Source organism: Populus trichocarpa, chromosome 19 (assembly GCF_000002775.5).
Source record: "Populus trichocarpa isolate Nisqually-1 chromosome 19, P.trichocarpa_v4.1, whole genome shotgun sequence".
NCBI classification, from domain to species: Eukaryota; Viridiplantae; Streptophyta; class Magnoliopsida; order Malpighiales; family Salicaceae; genus Populus; species Populus trichocarpa.
In genome coordinates, this window is record NC_037303.2 from 12,341,781 (window position 1) to 12,363,299 (window position 21,519).

General features: G+C 34.6%; 2 protein-coding genes across 2 annotated transcripts; both read right to left on the reverse strand.

The window, feature by feature from the left end:
- Positions 1-1,516: 1,516 nt before the first annotated feature.
- On the reverse strand, positions 1,517-5,327 carry LOC7467423 (NAC domain-containing protein 30). Its single transcript, XM_024591347.2, has 4 exons — positions 5,011-5,327; positions 3,635-3,814; positions 2,804-3,075; positions 1,517-2,312 (listed from the first exon to the last, which is right to left on the reverse strand). Exons 2-4 carry the CDS (start codon positions 3,792-3,794, stop codon positions 1,776-1,778), a joined length of 969 nt encoding a protein of 322 aa, XP_024447115.1. The 5' UTR covers positions 3,795-3,814; positions 5,011-5,327; the 3' UTR covers positions 1,517-1,775.
- Positions 5,328-13,510: 8,183 nt separating this feature from the next.
- On the reverse strand, positions 13,511-21,298 carry LOC7467424 (uncharacterized). Its single transcript, XM_002325956.4, has 11 exons — positions 20,890-21,298; positions 20,207-20,541; positions 19,614-19,691; positions 19,308-19,410; positions 17,689-17,777; positions 16,920-17,031; positions 16,462-16,515; positions 16,333-16,381; positions 14,934-15,034; positions 14,186-14,301; positions 13,511-14,099 (listed from the first exon to the last, which is right to left on the reverse strand). The coding sequence occupies exons 1-11, from the start codon at positions 21,265-21,267 to the stop codon at positions 13,760-13,762; spliced, it is 1,755 nt and encodes a 584-aa protein (XP_002325992.3). The 5' UTR covers positions 21,268-21,298; the 3' UTR covers positions 13,511-13,759.
- Positions 21,299-21,519: the final 221 nt, after the last annotated feature.

A 21,519-nucleotide genomic window follows, 5' to 3' on the forward strand; every position in this document is an offset into this window, starting at 1 on the left:
CTCATAAAAAACTAAATTGAACAAAGCCAAAAAAAAAAAAAAAAAAACTCTAGGTAACATGTTTTTTTTTTTCAAAACGAATGGAAAATCCCATAGCAATTGGAAAAAAATATATTTGAGGATGAAACCAAAAAATAAGCTAAAAAGGAGAAAAAACCAAGTAAATCTCGATAAACCTTCTATGCCTAGGTTAATCTTCAAAAGTCACAAATCATTAAGTTTCAATCCTAAGCTCAATTAAGAAGGTAAATATAAAATAAATTCAATGTTGAAGGGTGTAATAAATTAATTTAATTAAAAAAAATTCTTGTTAAAAGAGTAAGATCTAACAAGGAGCAATTGAGGCAATATCAGACCAATTTAATGTTGAAAGATAAAATTAATTAATTTAATCTATTAAAAAAATTATTTTAAAAGAGGTAGATCCAACAAAGACAAAAAAAAATTAAGACAACCCGTGTTACTCTTAAAAGGTCAGAACCCGAGCCAACCCAACTTAACTTTAGTAGTCTACGACCCGAAATATGAGATATGAATAACCTCACAAAAAGAAAATCAGAACAAATTACAAAGTTCAAGGCCTAATAAATCAATGTCAATGATGAAAATGAAAAAAAAATCAATTTTTAAAAAAGAATTAAAAAAAACTTAAATTGGGCTAATCATCAAAATTGGTGGATTAGGTAAATATAATTGTTGAAGATAAACACAAAAAAATAACAAAGTCAAATTCTCAATTATAAAAAAAATTGAATAAAAAAAACATAAAAGCAATGAGGACTAAGTCATGCACAAAAAAATATGAAAGAAATTAATTAGGAATTAAATTTAAAAACAAAATAAATTAAAATAAATGATTAAAAAAGAGCCATAAATAAAATAAGGAGAGGTGAAAACATTAATTAGTTTTGTAGTATTTTAATTCAGCAAATTATTATTTCTCGACAATTGAATTGTCCATCTTGCCGTCATCATTTTTTTTTATGCTACATGAAAACAAAAAACGTGTAAGTCAAATTTAACAACGCAAGCACTATATATATTTTGTAATTTCAAGTCCTATAAACTCCCAATTGCCTTATCAACGGGAGCAAATGTTAGATTAACCTTACAGTTGAATATATTCAAGCCGAATATTAGGTTAACAGGGCCCAGGTTCAAACTTCTTAAGAATTACAATGGTAGTTGCGAGGGCAAATAGGGATCAATGGCTCAGTTAGAAGGATTCAACAGGGACACTGCTCGCTGAGGGCAAAGTGGCTACATGGTTTTGGAGTAAAAGTTGGTGCTCTACGACGTCCCTCTTGAATTACTTTATAGACTTTAAAGAATTGAAATAGAGATTATAATAAGAATGTGATTCTGGAAAGTGGACTCATGAGAAGCAATCCCAAAGTTTTATGATTGTATTATGCCCTAGACGTGAATAAATGACGGCTAGAGAAACATTCATAAAGTACCGAAGACAATGCTATGACAGCAAGCAAGAGTGAAGAATACGAAGAGCCAGAGACAGTTATGAAAACACAATCAAGATCATATATATAAGTATATATATGCATGCAATGATGCATAATTTACAATTATGGAATAACATAAAAAAGGGAAAAAAAGGTGAATCAAAACTTTCACCTAAATAAATGATCATCATCAGCATGCAAGTATTTCTAAATCAAGACTTTAACCTTTAGCTCCTACTATAGCACTATTATATATTACCGTGAATACATAGCCTTAAATAGATTGGAACAGTATAAGCGCTAGAGCTTTTGTTATTATAAGTCAGGAAAGCAGTCAAGGAAATGGCTAACATATTGGTCTTGCTGGCCAGCTGCTAGGTCATAGTTTTGAGGTATAGATGGCAAGTCTTGAAGGGGATATGAAGTACTTGAATCAGTCACTTGTGACGCTAGTAAGGTGTCAAAGTTTTTCCAGTCGATATATTGGCTGCTATTATTGCTCCTTTCTTCATCGTAATCTTCATTGGTCTGGTGGAAATTGCCTTCTTTTGCTGCAAAACTTGTTGAGAGTGTACTAGGGCTATCTAGTTCTGGGAGTTCAACAAGCTGGTTATTGTTATCCAAAAATGTTTGGTTTGAAACGAGGTCAGAATTCGAGCCGAAGGGCTGTTGAAAACTCGCACCTTGATTCGGTCGAACCATATTATGTGCAGTAGTTACAGTATCTGAGAATGAAGGAGGTCTAGCATGGTTGATATCATTGAGATAATAAGCATGACTCCAAGCTTCAAAACCTTGTCTTTGATTAGGACTTGGTTTCTTGAATGCCCTGCATACCACCCATCCCTCTTCCTGCATTTGAAACCCAGAATAATTAGCTAATTAGTTGAGTTGCTCAGTATGAGGATAAAATAATGCTGTTCTTTTAAGATGATAAAATAATTGTAGTGAATTACTTCTTTTTTTTTGTGAGAATGTTAAATATTTACTAAAGGGTCTCTCAACCCAAAAATTATGAGCTGTTTTGTGAAGATAAAAGTTGATTTTTAATAAGTTTTTGTTATAGTACTGATGCAATGTTTGATTTTATTTTCCCCTCGTTAATTTCATGGATCTTAAGGGGGGAAAAAATCTTCAGAGGGACATTAGCATGATCACCAAAAGTGCTTTTATTGCTAGCTATAATTATTTCAAGGTGTGAATGCTTGCTTGGTTATACAGCTATATCTGCACTCCAAGAAGGAGCGTTTAAGGAATGCTTTTATACGTGCAATGTTGAGAAAGACAAATGATTTTTTTATTTTTTTTTTGTTATTATTAAAATTAATGAAGAATGAGCTTGCCTGAGGGGGTCCATGTTCAGATGTTTGGAGACGATATTCATGCATGATCCAGTCAGTTTTCCTTCCATTGGGTGCACGTCCCTTGTAGAACACTAAGGTCTTCCTCATCCCTATAAGCCTGTTCTTGGAGAGCACGGCCTTGTCCCTTCCGGTTGCCTTCCAAAATCCAGCAGCAGTGGCTCTATTAGTCCGTGTTCCGGTCGGATACTTCCTGTCCTTGTGACTGAAGAAATACCACTCATTCTGTTCAGCATACCCTAGATTGCATCTGGCTGTAAAATCCAAATGAAGGATGAGCACTTGGGTTAGCACAAAGCACACATTTAATGAAATCAAGTAGAACTCGTTTCGATTAGTTAATTAGTCATTTCCCTTTTAGGTACATTCCCATTACTGATCTCATTCTCGAACTAATTAATATAGTCAATTTTCTTAGGTCTATTCCCATTAGTGTATCTTCCCTCTTGGTTCCTTATCAGGTCGTAACTCACTTTCCTTTGCACAAAGCATCTGTCAATTTGTGAGAAAAAGGAGTGCTGCTTTTGAATATCGCTTCTTAAGTTCAAAGAGGGAATGATTGCTTGAACAAGAGAAAGCATGCATTGACTCGGGAGACATTTAATGCACCATCTTTTTATTTGGTTTCTTCACACAGTCACTAGTCCAAAGCCTAGCCAGTAGGGTTTGCAACACTGCAACTGTGCTGTGTTGAATTTCAATTGGACATGTGGTGTATATATATGATTATAACCTTGTATGTTTAGTCCCAATAATAGTGCTTCCTAATTGATCTTAATATACCACTTAACAAAGAAGTTAATTTCTCCTCACCTTGGATGTCCCACGGCTCCATTTTGTAGAGATCAATGTTAGCGATAACATCTAGATCGATTTTCTGTGAGTCAATCTTCCTCTTGAGGTAGTAACCTACAAGTTCTTCTTCTGTTGGGTGAAATCTAAAGCCTGGTGGGACACAGGATTCCATCTCCATTGACAATATTCTTCAATCTCCTGATCGGGCAAGTAACATGAAGATAATGAGAGAGGGGGAGAGAGAGAGAGATCAGATCGAGAACATATTGTTCATTAGCATCCTTTTAAGGATTTATCCATATTGATTATGTTCTTTATCACATCTTATCACAACTAGAAAGGAGAAAATTTGAGTCGCTGACACAAAACACATGCTTAAAGGCTCTTTTAGCGTAGGCCTAAAATCAAAGGAAACTTTGAGAGACATGTATGACTCTTCAATACGATGAAATGGTAAGAGTTTGTAAAAGGTGATGGGAAGTTGCACACATGTTTTTGCCCTTGAATTAATGTTCTTGTCATCATTTCACATCCAAAATACCCATTCTTAAACTCTCAACTTACGGCTAGCAATGATGATGCAACTTCGTGGACCCATGAAATGGCAGACCATTCGTGGAACCCACCAAACGAAACACAGATTTTATTCCTCCCAAGTACCATTTCTTGTCTTTAATTAGTTGCATGAACTTTGGCAAAGTATATTGGGCACAAAAGCTGGCCGAAAGCTTGACTTTGCTGGCACAAGCATGTTATATTTCTTTGAGTGCAGTGCACTCCCTGTTACTGGTGGTGGAAATACATTTTCACACCCACCACCTGTGTGCTACAGCACTATCTCACTCAATAGCATGAACAAGTACTCTTCAATGACAGCCACATACTCTCTTCTGTGCTAAACATGCTTAGATCTGATCCCTCTTCCTCTCCCTGATCAAACACACATATTGTTCCCCTCTAGAGATGTGTTCTTACTCTTATCTCTTTTCCTAATAATGATCTAACTCTAAGCTTCAAGCTGGGACTAGCTTCCATCAGCTTATACATATGGCATCTGCTTATATATTCAAACTTATTTTCCCCAGCTTGGGTTAATAACCACATCATGTGACCTAATGTATGTGAAAACAAAACATATAGTACTTTTCAAGGAGTTTCAATGTCAAGAATGGATTCTCAAATGATTTTGGGCTTCTACATCACAAGCCCTAAATTCTTCAGAGAAAATTAACAAGTATATATATATAACAATAAATACAACTTCTAGCCAGCTTAAATTCTGCTTCCTTAAAATTGGTGACAAACATTAAATGATTTGGCCTATTATCCAAAATGCAAAAAGAATATCACTACAACCAATTTCACATGCATTACACCAATATTGATATACTCACAGAGAAAATTGAGAGTTTGCCTTGTTCTTGCACTGCCCACCAGATGAAAGTACGAGAAGGAAAATAAGGGAAGAGACAAAGAGGGAGAGAAAGAGACAAAGAGGATGTCTTGGCAATAGGTGAATGTTGCTGTAAAGAAACATAAAGAGAGGAGAGCTTTTAATATGCAGAAGAGATGAGTCTAGATGTTCTATATAGTACTGAATACTATTATTTTTTTCTGTTCAAGAGAGAGAGATGAACATTAATATATATGCACTATATGCTATAGTAGAAATGTTGTAGAAGAAGTTATTGATTGCGCGTGGGGTGGCAGAAAGAATGAAAGAAAGGTTTGTTTGGACGGCGTGACACCATATTTTCACGCCACCCCCCCTTCCCTCTCATCCCCACCGCTATTTTGTACCCTAAGATTTAATTTCCTGCTAACTTTATTAACCATATACTATTTATTGATAATTATGCTCTGATATTAATTTTCATCCATATTCTTACATGTATATGATAATGCCATTCATCTCTCTAGCTAACTCCCACAATCCAGCTCCCATTGTCTGTTTAGTGCGCCGCCCTTTGCCACTTGGCACCGATCCTTTCCGGCCACCTGTGCTCCATGTCAGACTCTCTATCTGTCAATATCGAATAGCTAATCATTTGTGTTCTCAAAAATATATTTTTTGTTCAAGTCCAGATTAGCACCCACTGAAAACAATGTGCCCTTCTCAGGCTTTGCCTTTGCCTTGTTTATCATATATTTCTTTGTCCCTTAAAGACAACGTATTGGGAGGTTAGCTAATTAGCAAGGATGATTTACTCTATCTTAGATGCAAGTACTCTAAAGGGTTTGTTTCTTTATGAGCTAAATTCAGAGACTTCAAAACCGCACACAGACAATGCGATCGATCGAGGCCATCACTGCTTCTTATTCTGTAGAATTGTATGTTTTTCATAGGGTTGGTTTCCTGCAGCCATCACAGATTGATCCTAGTTAATCTTACTATAACCTGGAAGAGCAATACACCGTTGTCACCACCGGAGGAGAAGAGGGGAAAAACCTCATTGGAATTAGTCTTACCGTTGGAGAGTTTTACATTACACGGTTGCAATATTAAGCTCAAATATTAGAAATGGTGCGACTTTGTAGTGGGAATTTAGCCTCTCAACAAAAACAAGGACGAACAAGCATGCACTCTTTGCTCACGCATGCAATGATGGGACGGCAAAAGAAAATCCAAAAGTCTATTCAAACAGAGATTCAAAAGGATGACTAGATGGTCTGAAATTACGCATATATAAGAAGAATTGAATCTTTTCCAAGTCACTGTATATGCCTTGAACAAAAAACAAAAGGGTGAACGATCATGGGGAGGTCCATTCGCAGCAGTTTCTTGATGGAGTAGTTGTTTTGGCCTTTGGTCATTAATTCTTAAAGTCGAGTGTGGCGTGCCTTATCCACTGCATCACCCACAAACATGCTAGAACTCCTCATGCCTAAAAGAATGTAAGGATCGTAAGAAGATTGATTACCATTGTGATTAGATATTTCGTTAAGGGGATTAAGTAAGGGGTTTTGCTTCTAATTGACAAGATGACAGGGAGGTTCTTTACTCTCTGTCCCTGTTGTGGTGGGCAGGCAAGTCATTATATATGGACCTCACAGAGTCCCTTTTGCATTAATTAACTTGTAAAACAAAATTAGGTGTGCTTTAGTGTCAAAAAAGTACGGATTTATACCTCGTATGTCCTAAATTTTCCTCCACTACGGACTCCCTACGTTTGATTGTTTGAGAACTCCTAGGGCCATGACCCCATCCCACCAAAAATAAAAATTAACTCATCAAATAGATAGCTAAATTTGAGAGAATTTAATAGTTTAGATTTAAGATTAATTTTCACGTGATGGTATCAGGCTCTAACTTCAGAAACGGGTGGATGACAATGAAGCGTTTATGCTTCTTTTATACCTGCTTGATCATATATTATATATCACGGTGATATATTTCTTGTAACATAGGAAGAATAATGATGTTAATAAATTTATTGATATCGACATAAATATAAAATAAAATTTATAAAATAAAACTTCATCGATTAGCTGTTTCTAAAAAATAAAAAGATTAATAATGTCGATGAATTCATTAGCAACGGCATGTATTAAAAAATCTGATTAGTTATCTAATGAAATGCAAGCTAATAATATCATGTGGATTGATATCGGTATATCTTTAATTAGTTACACTCGAGGTGATTGCTAATGATAGAAATTTAAAATTGATAACCCTAGTACTTATGGATGACGGATGATAATATGATATAATATTATTAATTAAATTATGTTATTTGTTTATGTTTGTAATGTATTGTATTTTTCAAGAACATCTCATATAAGCCTGGAGCGCGCACTTATTTATCACTTTTGTTTATATAAACCATGTATAATATGTTTGTTTTGGATTATAATATATTTTTGTTTAAGCATATAAATATTAATGTTTAACTCTTGTTGCAGATGTATGAATTTATATGGTTTTTATATTTATCTTTTTTATTATTATGTATGCTAGAATTTTATATAAACTCTCAACGTTTTATAATTAATGTGTTATTTAATTATTTGTATATTATTTTGAATTATTTGTAATTATTGAAAAAGGGTTGATGTGGATTATAATCCAAGATAATAGAGATTACGATTGTAAATAGAAATAAAATATGTTTAAATTGGTAACATAGATATTTTATTATAGAAAAAACTTTGCTAGAATTTCAGACTTATGATAGAGTATTAAAAAAAAAAAGAGAGATTCTCAATAATTTTATATTAAAGTATGTGTTTTTGCCCCGGAAATTGTATCTATTAAATAAAAAGCTAGCCTTACATGCGTTGACAATATATCTATGGACCCGATGAAGTTTTCACCTCAGACCCATGTTGACAAACCAAAGTACTAGCATTGGTGGTCATTAACTCCATGTAAAACCATTCTATATCCTAACCACTAAAACAACGAAGTGTGATTAAACTCTTGATCAATTCCTTGTCACGAGTACTCAATTTTGGGTTAGAAATGGATCGAGGAACATAATTTTGCCCAGAATTTATACCCTTATATTTGATAAAGTTATGAATATGTTCAAAAAAAACCAATACTCCAAGTACTCTCTTATGAACTCTACAGAAGTTATCGAAAAGATGCCTCCTGATCGATCTCCTAACCTTATCAAGAGCAAAAAATCATTCCCAGAATGATTTTTGTGGGAAAAAAAAAAAGAGAGCTTTTTGTTTAATAAAAATTCTGTATATTTTTTGCAGACTAAGCAACATTCCATTGGATATGGGTCCAATGTCGTCATCATCAACTATACATATCACGAACCCAATCTGATAGAATCATCACAATGTGATGCGATCTACCGACTTTCCTTTCTTTACAATAATTTATAGCATAAGGTTTTTCTGTTTGTATTATGTAGCAGCACTTAATTATCAAACATGGTACTCCTAGATAATGGCCATTTCTCATTGGCTACATCTCTCTTTCAAACGTTGTTTAGCGATTGTCAGATGTTTACATGACCCATAATTAAGGATTTACTCATCATTTCATTTCTTGAAAAGTTCTTAAACAAAATTAATTAAATGTTATTATAGAAACTAACGGACAAAGGGTCAGTTGTATCCATTAAGATAAAAGAGAAAGAAACAAAACCATGTTGTCGTTTTTTTTTGGTTAAATGCCTCTTAGGTTTTTTTTTTTGTTTTTTTTTTAATAAACATGGTATTCAGGTCAGCTTACGCGCATCACGACTAATCTTCAAATCCACTGAATACCTTACAAGTCCAATAAAAAAATAAGAAAGTGTGGGGATGACAAGCGTATACATAAAGGTTCGAACCTAGAATATAGGGACATGAAATTTCCTGTCAAGATCGCTAGGCCACGACCCTGGTGCTATTAGGTTATTTAATTGTATAGGATATCTAATGCTAGATTCTGCTAATTGACTGTTGGACCGATTGCAGTCTTTGAAGTGCGATCGCAATTTTGTTTTTCATTATATATATATTCACCCTTCTGTTTTTCTCCCATAGACAATATCCAAGAAAAATAAATACCTTGTTTTATTGACTCACCTTCTTCGTGGCTTGGGAGTGTATGGATCCTTCGTGCAACCATAGTTAAATATTTTGGTGAGATTTATCGCTTAAATCAAGGTTGTATGTGTTTGATTGGCCGTGTATCATGATAGAAGAAACAGAAATAAAAATATTTATTTTAAAAAATAAAAACAGAAACATAAAATAAATACATTTCAATGATAGTTTTAAAGTAAATCTTTGTATTTTCTATATAAAAAAAAAGAAAGATATGTCCTCTTTGTCCTCGTCTGAAACCTAATAAACATAATAGTTTCTTCTCGGTCTTGATCTGTCATGTAAACAAGAACATACTGCGCCATGACATTTTACATATCCATTATAAAAGTAAATTCAATCAAATTAATGCATATTCAAAAGGACAAGAGATTTTAAGTCTAATTAATTGCATGCTTGGGTGAATTTGTTTGTTGAGTTGATATCCATTTGAGGCACGAAGAATTGGGCAATATATAGAACTCGAAATCTAAATTTACAAACTAATTTTTTTTTTTTTGCATAAAGTGTGTGGAGTAACGATTGAGACTGTTCATGATGCCCACAAAAGAATATTTAGAGCACGTAGCATGCCCTGAAATGAGTGAGTAAAAATGGTTAGCTAGCTAGCTAGCATGGCAAGTGTGAACAATCTTGAGAATATTGGGCAGCCATAATAATAATAATAATAATAATAGATGATTGATTTTTATAGCTTCAGATTGCAAGATCGCAATGATAATGGTGATCAGAAGTTGTTGACAAACATAATGATTCATTTGGATAAATTCCCTCCTTTTCGTGGGTTGTTTATGCTCATGTGTCAATATATTTGAGCTATATATATATATATATATATATATATATATATATATATATATAAAAAAAAAAACATTATGTCCTCAATAATTACAAGTTGTTTGAAATCAAATTTTTTTTTTGTAATTGAATTTAAATAATTTTCATATTTACCATAGAAGCAACGTTAGAGTCACCATGCCTACCAAGAGCATGATTGATCAAGTGGTAGTAAAAAAAAAAAAACTTATGATGTTAATTTCTCCATGTTTCGGTACCAATACATATAGATGTGATGGGATTCTCTAGTTATGGTGGGTGTGAAAGATACAATTTCTTATGGGATTAATATAATAAATGTATTTGTACATCTTTTTGTAAGGAGAAAAAAAGCGTAGGTGAGTTTTTTTTTTTTTTTTAGACTCCTGAGCCCCACGTCCAGGGAGACAGAGAGTGTTGCCTAGCTAGGAGGAACTCTTGGGGTGGTAGCAATAGGCAAGTTGATTATCACAAGGCAAGACTACTCTACTAGTTTATTTAAACCTAGTTGAAGTGGAAGAGAATTCATAGTTGAAGGTGGTAAGTACGTACAGTAATGGCATTCACATATAAATTCATTAATTATCATTATCATTATTATAAATATATTCATAGCAATCATGCTAACATGGCAACTTGATCAAGCCACTTGTTTATGTCTTTCTCGTGGAATTGGTTATATTGATAGGCTTCTATCATGGCCGGCCGGACGGTACCACTAGCAATGTGACCTCAATGGAAGCTCTTCTGAGAATTTGCTGAGACAATTTTGTGGGAAATTAAGGAGAATATATAGTTTTGCTTATTAACATGTTTTTCAATGAATATTTGTGAAATAACATTATCTGAAAAATAATAAGTGAAATAATACATGTTACGATTGTGAAACACAACATTTATAATTTGTCGATATTAAAAATGGTAATATAAAAAAAAATATAAAATGGGTTGTATATTAGACGAGATAAAAAAAAAGAGAGAAAAAAAAGACATCAAAAGCACATTAAAGCTCTGATTATAACACCATCAGTACCACAAAAAAAATCTCAACGAGATAAATCGAACGATACTAAGAAAGATTATCAATAGTGATCCGAATGGGACACATTTACTGCAAAAAATAAATAAATCACTCGTCATTTTGAAGCAACAAATGTGGCACACTCGAGTATTATTAAAAAAAATCAAGATAAGGGATGTATTGTGATTAAAGTGCATGGGTTCAAATTTAGAAACCATAATACATTTATTTTTCCAAGTATATCAATATTGAGCTGTAAGGTTAATGATTCTAATTATACTGAAATAATTAAATTAAAGGAATGTTAGGATTTAAATTTATAACTGATGTTATGTTAAAAAGACATCTTAATTAAAAAATAAATAAAAGACTGAGGGAATTAGCTCCACAATGCATTAATTATATTAAAACTTCCAAAAATAAGACGAAAATATAACACTAATAATACTTTGTAGGCTAAAAGAATTCTGGAAACTGACTGAGAATCTTAGTGGTAAAAAGAAAGGATCACCATGCTATTAACAAGGGTTGGGGTTGCTTGAGCCAACACAAAATAGTGTAAACTAAGAAAGTGGGCATTTTTGGGGCGGTGTGTGGGACTAGCAGGGGAGGTTGTGCTGTGCTTGCGTCCCCCCCACACCATACAAGATTTTCAAACCCTCATTATCATATCCAATATATATATATAACCTTCTAGATAGAGACGACGGGGACATGGAAGGGTTAACTAAGCTTGATGATGACCTAAACAGAGCTTCTAGAGAGGATTGATATGATAATGACTTGTCTTCTATCACAACCAAAGTTGTTTCTCTTCACACTTTTTCCCTATATAATTAAATAAATATAGCAGACATCGATGATTGCTTGTTCAGTTTATTCCTTTTGTCCCTTTCTTGCTTCTGTGTTCTTATCAATTATATATTTGTTTAATTCTTTGTCTCTATGTACACTACTAATCTTTTGTTCTTTGCTCGATACATATTTTAAGTTTATGTGAAGGAGGGATCAGTTAACGGCTAATTAAAAAGAAGATCCATGCAGTTTAAGGTTTCTGATTGAAGTTCTGCTATTGTTATTAAGTACTTTTTTAACAGATAATATATCTATATACTAATTAGTTAATTGCTCTTGCTATGTTACGAGTCGCTGCGTTACGAGTCGGATCAAATTTTTTACTATAAGAATATAATAAATTTCATTTACAATAAAAGTATATATTGAGTATATTATGTTAAGCTTATTCATATGCCCATTTTTAATGCTAAACAAAGAAGAAGAAGACTTGGGACAATGTTCCTCTTTTACGGTGCTGAGCAATTTCTTTTTTTGCCTTGTGAATTTCCCACCTGGTTTCTTTGTTTAAAAGCTAGAGAACATCTTGCTCCTGTGTATTAAAAATGAAGGAAAGGTGCCATGGAAGAGTTCTTAAATCAACTCTACATTGAAGTTTCCATAGGATAGCAGAGTAAAAGCTCTTCTTCGAGACCTGCCATTAACCATTGCAAAACAACCTGCTCCTCTGTTTTAGGCATGCACCAGCTAATCCCAAGCCATTTCATAAAACGCTGCCAAAGCTTCAAGGAACCATGATAGTGAAGAAATAAGGGAAGTGCATGCTCAGTCTCAACATCACAGAATGGACACAAAGCTTGGCTTGAACTGATTAAATGCCCTTGTAAGAAAAACCCTTGTACAGACTCTATCTTGCAGAAGTAACCATAAGAACATTTCAATCCTAGGAGGAGCAAGACCTTTCCATAATAGCGGAGTGAAAGAGAAAGTGCATGGGAAGTCGATGTTGTCAATAATGGTGCTGCAAGATTTATCCGTGTAGTCTCCTTGTCTATTCGGCTCCCATTGTTTTAAATCAACTCTACTCGAACTCAATCTGACCCCATCTATTAATGGAAGCAGTATTTGATCGGTAATGTGTCCCGTTGACAATTTATTGTATTTGCCATTCCAGCCATAAAATCATCATCAAAGTCCATCCCTACCAGAGAGCTTTTATAGAAATTAATTCACAGAACTGATCCAGTTCAAACCACCTTCGAATCCTCTACTCCAAATTACACGTGAAGATTCTATGTGGAGGATTGTGGTAATTTGATGATTAATTAGAAAAGAAAGAAATTGCTGATTCGATGCAAATAGCTCAATTTAAGACTATCCATTACGATTTATGACCAAAAAAGACGAATGAAAGAAAGAAATCAAGTAGTAAACAGGTAACGGAACAACAGGTTTTTCGCCTAATAGAAAGTCGTCGTGTAGGGAGAGAGGAAACATGCTTCAAGAATTTATATCAGAAGTTACCAGCACTTGATATGTTCAGATTCTACTGCCAATTGGTCTATGGATGAATTCTTCTCTCTTTTTTCAACAATTAAATAATCTTCAAGCTAGTTTGATAGCACATCTCCAAACTAGTTTGAATTAAAGAGAAATACTCGCGTATCCTGGAGGAGAACCCAGCAAGTAGAAAAGTAAGGAGAAATACTCTGTGATGTGAATTTTTTTCATTTTATGAAAAACAAAATTCAATCACTCACTACATTAAAGAACATGCGGACAACAAGAAGATTACTTCTTTTTTTATGTTTTTTATCCTGAGAATGAACATACAAATGTCTGACTTGTAAGTGATCTCAGCATGGCTTGAGTTGAACCGACTTCGAGGAAACAAATATGCCCCCGAAATCCAACCCTTGAGTCAAGTTCCAGCAAAAAGATAAACCCCCAGCATCCGTGGATTAAAGGAAGCTCCTCTGGAAGTTTCCTGATGAAAACCTGGAAGACAAACCCTGAGACATGTTGTCTGAATCTAATTTTATACTTTTCCTTCCAGCTTCCAGGTCCTTCTCGCGATCCCAAGGCTTCCATGGGTGTTGCCCCACCCACTCTCCCTTCTCTTGTTTCTGCTTGGATTTTTTCTTCGAACGACTTGAAGCCTCTTCTTGGTGCTTCTGTACCAAAGATTTAGATCGTTTTGCTTTATTGTATTTATCCACCAAATCTGCATCTGCACTTCCCCGTTGCTTTTCCTCTTCATTTGAAGCAAGTGCTGCGGCCTCATTGTATGCTTCCAGGTAACTGTCATGTGTCACAAAAATATATTAGGACACTATTTTAACTAAAATAAATGAATGTTAACTATAACTAATAAACAATAATCATACTTCATCTTTGCTTTCTGGGCTCTGTCTAAAGGGTTATCTGTCCAAACACTAGTATCACCACGTCCTTCTTTAGAGTTCTTGCTGAAACTTCTAGATTGCGTGGGCATACCACCAGGCTGGGAAAACAAATTAGAGGTTATCATATGGTAATTTAAATTGGAGCTCTGGTGACTGGAGATTAAAATCCACAGCATCAATCTAGAACAGATTCTGGACTAAATGTGAGGGTAAAATGTTATGACTAGATTAGAAAGCTGTGAAATACAACTATTTCCAAGAAAGAAATCCGAATAAATGCATGACAGCACAAGTAAGATGATCTGATTTATATTTTCACAATAAACTCCAATTCATGATTCCAAAATCTTTGCTCATGGTAATTGCAGGAACAGCATACAACTTGACCAATTTTATATTTTCACAGTGAATATGTGATAACTACTGGTAGACAAAATAACATTATGTAGAATAAGAGAGGAAAGACTAAGGATATTATGGCCTGTGATATGGATCCAGTATTGAGTCATAATCTTCAAAATGTTAACCAGGAGAATGGGGATAATCAAGTCTCTAAACGCACAAGCTTGCACAATCAGAAAGTAATGCAACAACGTGTGTTTTTGTCATCCTGTGTGCTTAAATAATTTACACATTGTGGCAAGGTGGTATTAAAGAGCAAAATCATGGTTCCTGAGCAGAAGCAAGACACTTGCAATTGGTGAAATATAACATGACTTGGGGGCCTTACTTTCCTTTCAGGAGGCAGCGTTGTCATCCATTCATCCCTGGATGGGGCTACTTTAACTTCTGTTTCTGCCAGGAGTTCATCATCTCCCTCCATAGATATACCTGCAATGGCACGAATATCATTAACTTTCTTTCAGAATTCAGATGATGAAGTGGAGAGTAATTTTATGGTGCTTAGTGCGTAACTAGTGGCATCATATTAGATACTTCCTGGAGCCACTTTATAGAAATAGAGAAATACAACTAGAAGAGAGAAATCATAGCTAGATATATTCTTATCATTTTTTGTGTGTCATGGGTTTTATATTCTCTCTTCTTTTTGTGTTTGTCTCTTTCTTCAAAGTGAACCTAAAAAGTAACTAATAAAATGTCACCAGGTAATTCCTGAACACCATAAAATTTTCCAATGAAGTGCTAGAACATATCATCAAGCATTGACACCAATTACAGAAGTCAAAATTTATGTTATTCAACGACATGGAACAAGCTACCAAAGTCAACTGATTCCTCAAAGTTTTTGTGCAATTCTTTCATGCAGCAACAAGAAATCAAGGATGTGTGATCTCCCAACTACAACAGCTAAAACTCAACACGGTGGTACTCGAATTCAATTTTAGCAGGACATGTTCAGTTAAATCATGGTGCTATGGGTTCCATGATTGCCTACTCTCAACACCTAGTCCATGACATTTAGGCCAACACGATGTTATTCTGAGTCTTATAATTGCCTTGATTCTACTGCAGGTAAGTATTGTGTATCCAAGTCCATTAATGTGGCTGGAAATTGACTGATAGTAGACTCAAAGTTTATATGGTCCTCAACTCAGTCAGGCTCCAAATTCAACTGGAACCTGCTAAAAACAATTAATCACTGAGTCAAGCAATTAAGTAGTTGACAACACTACATGAAGTGATACAGTTATGATAATAATATTAATAAAAATAAAAATAAAGAAACATGTTGAGAAGAGGATAGGCAGGTGAAGGGAAGATAAGCAAGGAGAACAATCTAACTTGTTCAGTGAAAATATTTAAATCACATAAAGCAATTTCAGTAGTCGACAGTGCCAAGAAAGCACAGAAATTTTCCTTTTTCTCAATTAATTAATTAATTCCTATATAATTGTGATAGTTTGAGAAAAACAATTTGGCAAGTAAATGGCATGTTCAAGGTCTTCTGGACACTATGCTTTATATATATATATTTCAATTGAAACTAGCACAAACTACCAATATTGCCCCCAAAGATATGAACCACGTGGACAATTATCAACTGATCTACACACTGGAAATCCTGTTTAGGGGGGAAAAACTGGGTAAATTATATTTCCAGCAGCAAATCCGGTCTGGTCACAACGAGATAAAAGAGCAGCTTATTTTTAGACTACGTATGAAACCACCTTGCAATCTTCTCCATTGTGCAGCTTCACGCATGGCTCGCAACTCAGCCTACAGAAGTAGAAAGCATTAGTTGTCAAATGACTTTGAGAAACTACAGCAGGATACTGACTTTTGCTTAACCAACAAACCTTGAATGCTTCCTGTTCTTCCTTGCGTTTAATTTCATCATCCAGCAGTTTCCTCTACAAATAGCAGACAAAGATGGGAAAAAAGCAAGTGAATATGATAAACAAGGTACACATTCATTCAAAAAAACATATTCAGATATTGAGGCACCAATAAACAAATCCACAAATTTTGCATAATGCACAAAAGAAAATGCATCACATCACAGGAATTCAACTCGAGAAAATGCATAGTAGTCCAGGTAATAAACAGTGACCAAAAGCATACACAAGGATCTTGGACTTCACACACATACTGCCACTTAAGCTTTTAGCTCAAGCAATAGACAGGTTGATGGAGTGTGCGCAGATCCTAGCTTTTGCTTCTTATCAAAAGAGAAAAGAGAAACACAGGCATGTGCATAAGACAAGTAAATTGATAAAAACTTAGCATAGATACCATGTGTATTTAAGATACTCACCTTTTCAGGATCTTGCAAGTCTTTGAAAGCTTTATTCAATTTGACAAATGCTTGGTGGGCTTGAGGATGAGAGCACTTGTCTGGATGCACCAAAAGAGACAGCTTCCAGTACCTAAGGAGAAGCTAATGTGGTTCATTGATGATGTATTGAGTCGGGCTCAAAGCTAAATTAAGAAAACAATATATTATTTCAAATACAGAGCTATAGTAGGAATATATCACGTCAATTGTGAAAAGTTAGCAGTTAGCAATTTTTTGCAGATTTTCCAATGAAAGTAGAAAGGTCATTCAAATGAAACCATACCTATCTGAACAGCTTAGCCAACATATAAAAGGTTTAGCTGCTATTCAAACCTATAGATCTCTAACACTGGCACGAAATTGAAGGGGAATAAATAAAAAAAGAAGACAAAATTGGCTTGTTTTCATGATAAATAACATCATCAACTAAAATACTGGATACAGGAAAACTTCTCTCCAGCATTTCCTGCTATCTCTCTGCTAAATGCTGCTGAAGGACAAACCATACCAAAAGCTATGCTGCTGAAGTCATGATTCATGTAACTCACACCTCCTAGTTTATTTAAGCTGGGGAGTTTTGTGACATAAAATCACAAGTCAGTTGCCTAGGAAAAGAGTGAAAGCATATATGTACATACATAAATATAGACTATTCACAAATTTACTGCAAATCTGGACAATATGTTAACATAATAATTTATGGAGATCTCATTTTGAAATCCATGCAAATTATAATGAATAACTTTACCTTTTCTTTATGTTATCAGCAGACATGTTTCGATTTACTCCTACAACATCATATAGAGAGTCACCCACAGCATCCATAATTCTTGTGACCTAATTGAGTAGATGTGAAAGTTAATGAGTTAAAACAGTTACTAAGAATACATAAACTCAAGAATGATAACATAAAAAATCAAGTAAAAAAGAAGACAAACTCCATTTCTAAATTTTTCATTACCAGCACTATAACCTAGGACCTAATATCAACTTTTTAGATAGGTTTATTCCAGATAACAGGCATGCAAAGATATTGTTAAATCGAAGAACAAGAAAGGAAAAAAAAAAGCATTATGAACAATAAATCATTTTATCCACAGCAGGGGGCAGGGACCCCTCAAAGATCAAAACATTTCCTCGAATTTAAAAAATATTTCAAAAAAGTTTGACTTTCTTAAATAATGAGCCAATCAAAAGAAAAGGTCATGCTTTAGCCCCAAACATCCAACTTTTTGATCCATCCTTCTGAGTGTGTACAAGATTTTTTATTTTTATTTTTATTTTTATCTCAGTATATGCTTGTTCCGCTCTGCCCTCCCAAAAAAAACTGTTGCTTAATCATAGAGATTAAATCTGAAACTAAGAAACAAAAGTTCTTTTTTGCTAGAAGTAACAGCCAAGGAAATATACACAAATATTCCACCTCTTCCGTTGACTTAGATCTAAACAACACGGCTAGTCCAAAAACATACTCGCTATAGCATTAATGTTATGCTTTAAAACTATTAAAGGATCTTCTGTGTCCCAAATCCTTTCTCCACAAAATGGTATGTAACAAATAAAGTTTGTCAGTAATAAGGTGAGACACATTTGTCCTCCATGAAAATAAGTTGCAGTCATTTAGTGAAACCAAATCAACGATCAAATCCATTGAACACATCACACTTGTGCTTATGTACATGAAACCTGCCCATCTGATAAAAAGTAAAAGAGAGAAGAGAAGCCCTTGGTTTCATCATTAAAAATTTCATCAAACTCACAAAATAAATAGAAACTTAGCAATGATAGTAAACAGGAATGCAGCCAAAAAAGTTGCTTAAATGCCTCTGTCAGCTTCTTGACACATTACTAATGATGCAAACACTAGCATCGATTCGAACCAAAAGAAAGCCAACTGGCACAAGGAAGTGTAAGGAAGAAAAAGCAGACTATACATCTAAACTACAAACCGACAATTCTCTGAATTACCTGCCCCGTGCTTGTTCCATCAGAAAGACGGCTTAAAATGAGTTTTTAAAAGAGAAATAAACAAATCTTTTAATCCACTATAATAGATGAAGCACACATAAAAAGGAATGAGGTAAAAATCATCTCCCTTGATACATAAAACTCCCTTCTACTTCAAAACTTATGGCTAATGGATGAGGACAGAATGACCAGAGACTTCTGAGACCTAAAATAAATCGTAGAACAAAGCTCTAATCCATAAATTGCATTTTATATGGCTCAAATACAACCTAAACACTACCAGGTTAGAATGTTATAACACTCGTAAAAATAACACTGAAAAATAAAAGTAAGATGTCAAACATAAGAGAAAAACAAGTTAAATATGACACAGATTGCATCATGCATAACAGCAAGCACCTCTTCAAATCGCTCTGCTTCATTTGCTGATGCAGCTTCAGCAACCACAGCTGGGGGGGCAGGTCCAATAAATAGCTCAGTATCTTCCTCCAACTCCGCTTCTCTGGAATTTTACATCAGAAACACCATGTAGGCACCACTTCAATTTACATTTTGACAGAAAAGCAACACAAACAGAACAAAATCTTGCAATTATATGTCACCAGAGATTATAAGAAGTTGGAAACCAAAATATTATGTGCAAACTGCAAACACATCAAAACTTCTTACAAAAGAATCTACTGAAGCAAATATTTCGTGAAATACCTAAGCTCAGCTTGTGCTTCAGTTAGTTTTGCTGCTGCAGCAAGTAACTCGGCTGATGGCATTTCAGGGCCAATCACCCTGCAGAAAATGAAAGCAAAACAGCATAACACAACTGTTCATGTCTTTTTCTATAAAATATATTTTTCTTAAAAAATAAAGAGTTCATGACTATTGCTTCAGCATAATTTAACCAATTCATCATACAAGGACGTTAAGAAAGGAAATGAAAACAACTACTTAGAAAACAGAAATATCTGGAACCAACATGCCATCTTAGAAAGGCAAGAAGAGTAACTATAACTAGTTAAAAACAACATAAACATTCTTCCTTTTCCATAATTAAAGATCAATAGCATCAAGATTTGCATCAAAGAGGGTTCTCATAAATCATAATACTAGCTTGTGATACCTAGTCCTCTTAGGGCTACTCTCTGGAAAACAAGACAACAGAGAATCTGTTCCAACTAAAAAAGGAAATTAAAAAATAACCAAACCCGTTGGTCAAGATCATTGACCTCTTTATTAGTATAATAAAGAAATAGACATGTCATAATTTTGACCCTGAGAACAAGAGAGAGAGATAGAGTTTGTACCTTCTTCTAGGAGCAGAAGCATCATCTCTAGAAGATGGCACTGCCACATTATTGTCATCTGTTTCTTGTTTATGTTCTGCATCTGGTGGCATAGAATCCACATCATCTGATGGAATAGAATGATCTACCTGTTGCTCTTTGGGCTCTGCACAAGCTTGAATCAGGGGTCCAACAACCTCCAAAGTAGGACCAGCTTTTGGACGCAGCAAAAAAACCCTATCCCCATTTTCCTTGAGATTTAATGAAATAAAAAGTCTCTTCAAATGCTTAATCAATGACCTTTCAGATATCCCTTTTATGTCAACAGCTTGCCCATCATCAATCATTTGCAGAAGCTATAATAAAAACAAAGATCCAAAAAAAAAAAAAAAAGCAACATCAATCCATACACGAGTTTCAAATCTACAAAAAAAAAAATCATAAAAAGTTCCCTAACTCATATATTCAGGGAAGAAAAAACCATTTTCTTGTAAAAATCAAAAACCATTCTTCACTACTAATCACTACAATCATACTAGTATTACTTTACACATAATGTTACATAAGAACATAATTCAGTGACTAAAGCTTCATTTTTGTAATTTCTTTTAACTTAATCAACCAAAAGCCCAAATTTTTAAACCATAGAAGTTAAGGGATAACTAAAAAAACAGAGATTTTACTAAAAAAACAATCAGAATTACCTGTTTCAAGTCACCACCAACGTTAGGGAACTCACTCAACATCTCTTTAACTACATCTCCAGGGTTAACCCGAACTCTATCAATCTCCCTATCCTCCGAACCAGACCCGGATGCTGATGATTCGGACTCATAATCTCTTCTCTTCTTCGATTTCCTTCTCTTCCTCTCTCTATCTCTGTCTTTTCTTCTTCTCTTCTCTTCTTTCTCTCTTTTCCTGTCCTTATCTCTCCTCGAACTCCCATCACTTCTCCCCCGGTTGCGGTGGCGGCTTCGCCGCCTCTCAATGGAAGAGTCGGTGTCTTCGTCGCCGTCGTCGTCGGAGCTTGATGGGGATGTCGGGGTGTCTTCTCTGTGCTTCCTCTTCGTTCTGCGTCCCATTTTTTTTTTTTTTCTCAATTAAATTTAATTTTCTGATCCTCAAAATCAAAACTAGTTAAAAGAGAGTTGAAGCCCATCCATTAGAAGAACAGATTCGCGGAGGTCCTTTTCACTTGGGCTTTTGAGCCCAATTCTCTTTTCAATCTTTTTTCCCTAATCCTAAACCATTTTATAATCAACATATTAATTCTATATTTGCCGCGTCAGTGCATCTACTCCATTGTTATTATGGCCCGAAAAAAACTTGCACCC